The 1,858-nt window shown below is 34.2% G+C and overlaps 1 protein-coding gene across 1 annotated transcript; it reads right to left on the bottom strand.

The window, feature by feature from the left end:
* Positions 1 to 620: 620 nt before the first annotated feature.
* LOC123697960 (protein OSCP1) lies at positions 621 to 1,839 on the bottom strand. The gene is made up of 3 exons (XM_045644535.1): positions 1,728 to 1,839; positions 779 to 1,636; positions 621 to 725 (listed from the first exon to the last, which is right to left on the bottom strand). The coding sequence occupies exons 1-2, from the start codon at positions 1,837 to 1,839 to the stop codon at positions 828 to 830; spliced, it is 921 nt and encodes a 306-aa protein (XP_045500491.1). The 3' UTR covers positions 621 to 725; positions 779 to 827.
* Positions 1,840 to 1,858: the final 19 nt, after the last annotated feature.

A 1,858-nucleotide genomic window follows, 5' to 3' on the forward strand; every position in this document is an offset into this window, starting at 1 on the left:
GCCGTAAAATTATTTGAAGTACCTATATAAATATTTTTAGGAAAATCATGAGCTTCTAAAATTATAAGTACTAGGTACTTATAATTTAACGTTTAATTCAGCAGCAATACAATACTAAATTATATACTAAATTAAAATTACATACATTAATTAACATAGAAAATTTAAAGAACATTCTAACAATAACAGATTAATTACTGTAATATTATAGTATAATAGGTCATTGAATATTATCACCCTTTTTTTTTTTTTGTGTGGTGTCCACAGAACGTGGTGTCTCTCAATGTTAGCCAGAAGGGCTTCTACATTTTAACGCGGACGCGGGGGTGAACTGAAGGTTCACCGTAGCGACATGCACAAGGGCGTCCCCCCTTGACGGGGATCTCGAACCTCGGCTTGGGCTGTCGCTTGAGTGGAGGAGGCCAGAAGGGCCCTAATCGGACGGGGATATTATCACCCTTGCGAATTCACTCATAGGTGATAGGACAATGAAATGAGTCCGCTCCTAATATATAGTTATCTGTGGTCCGCTCTTTCGTGCGCTTCATTTATGATGCGGATTGCTCGTTTTAAGGGGATTTTACTGTTGATTTGTAATAGAATCGGGGAATCACATATCACACTTTTAATAGAGTAAATTATTGCCAGCTAAGATGAATTTGACCAATAATCGGTGAAGTTGAAGTAGATACTTAATATATTAGAACGAAAATAACTGATGATTACATAGAGATAATATTATTATGTACGTAGTACATATTATCTCTATGGATGATTATGATGAAAAGTATTTAAATGCATGACTTTATAAAGTGTTATACGGACATTTAGTTAAGGGATACATTTTCCAACATTTCAAGCAGATCCTCCTGTGTCGTTTTTGGAACATTAGATGTAAAAATAAGATCATTACTTGGAACATTTTTACGACTCAAATCAATATTTTTAAAATATTTGTACTTGTGCAATGCTACTGGTGAGCATTTTTTGGTTCTTGATTCAATATGATTTTCATGTAAAGCTTGCTTGTGCGGTGACGCTGTTTCCATAGGACCCAATAAACAACGGATTTCATTATCATCAGCACAGTGAATGTGATAGTCATCAATAGATTTCTTTTTCTTATCGTGCTTATAAATATTTTCCCCTAGATTTTTAAGAAATTTAAGATTAACTGTAGCAGGTAAATTAAAAGTGCCATCATTGCGCTGCAGTCCTAGTCTTAAAAGGACGGAAATTTTTGAATGATATTCAGAAAACCAAAGTATTAATGTGTTACAAAGGCATTTATAATCATTCTCGGTGAAAATCATTGCTAAATCGTCAAATCTTTTGATTGTGTCTTCAATTATTTTTCTAGGGAAATAAACCGGTAGTAAAGTGGCTACACATTTTAAATGTCGCCGGCTGATGTCAAAAATACTCTGATTTGTCGCTACAGCTAATTGCCATTTGAAGATCATTGTCATTAAATCCCAAAGTTTATTCATAGAATAACTATCAAGTCTCATAATCGATGAGGCAGATATATCTTCTAAGAGTTGCTTGATAACGGCATGAGGAGCAACGGGCTGTGGTATAAATAGTTCTTCCAGGAGCTTTGGATGTAGAAGGACTGTTGTTATATCGGTGAGTACTGAAAAAATAAGTTAAACAAATTGATAACTGAAAGCTCTGTAATTTATATATAACTGACAGCTTTCAGGTTAATATACAACAGTATTTACCTATCTCGGATTTGTCCTCTGGTATGTTTTGCATTTTCAGTCTCTGCTCGACGACATAAACCATTTCACAGCCGAGATTTATCACAATAAATGGTGTTGCAAAGTGAGACATATTCAAATAAATTATCACA

This window comes from Colias croceus, chromosome 15 (assembly GCF_905220415.1).
Source record: "Colias croceus chromosome 15, ilColCroc2.1".
Classification (NCBI taxonomy): domain Eukaryota; kingdom Metazoa; phylum Arthropoda; class Insecta; order Lepidoptera; family Pieridae; genus Colias; species Colias croceus.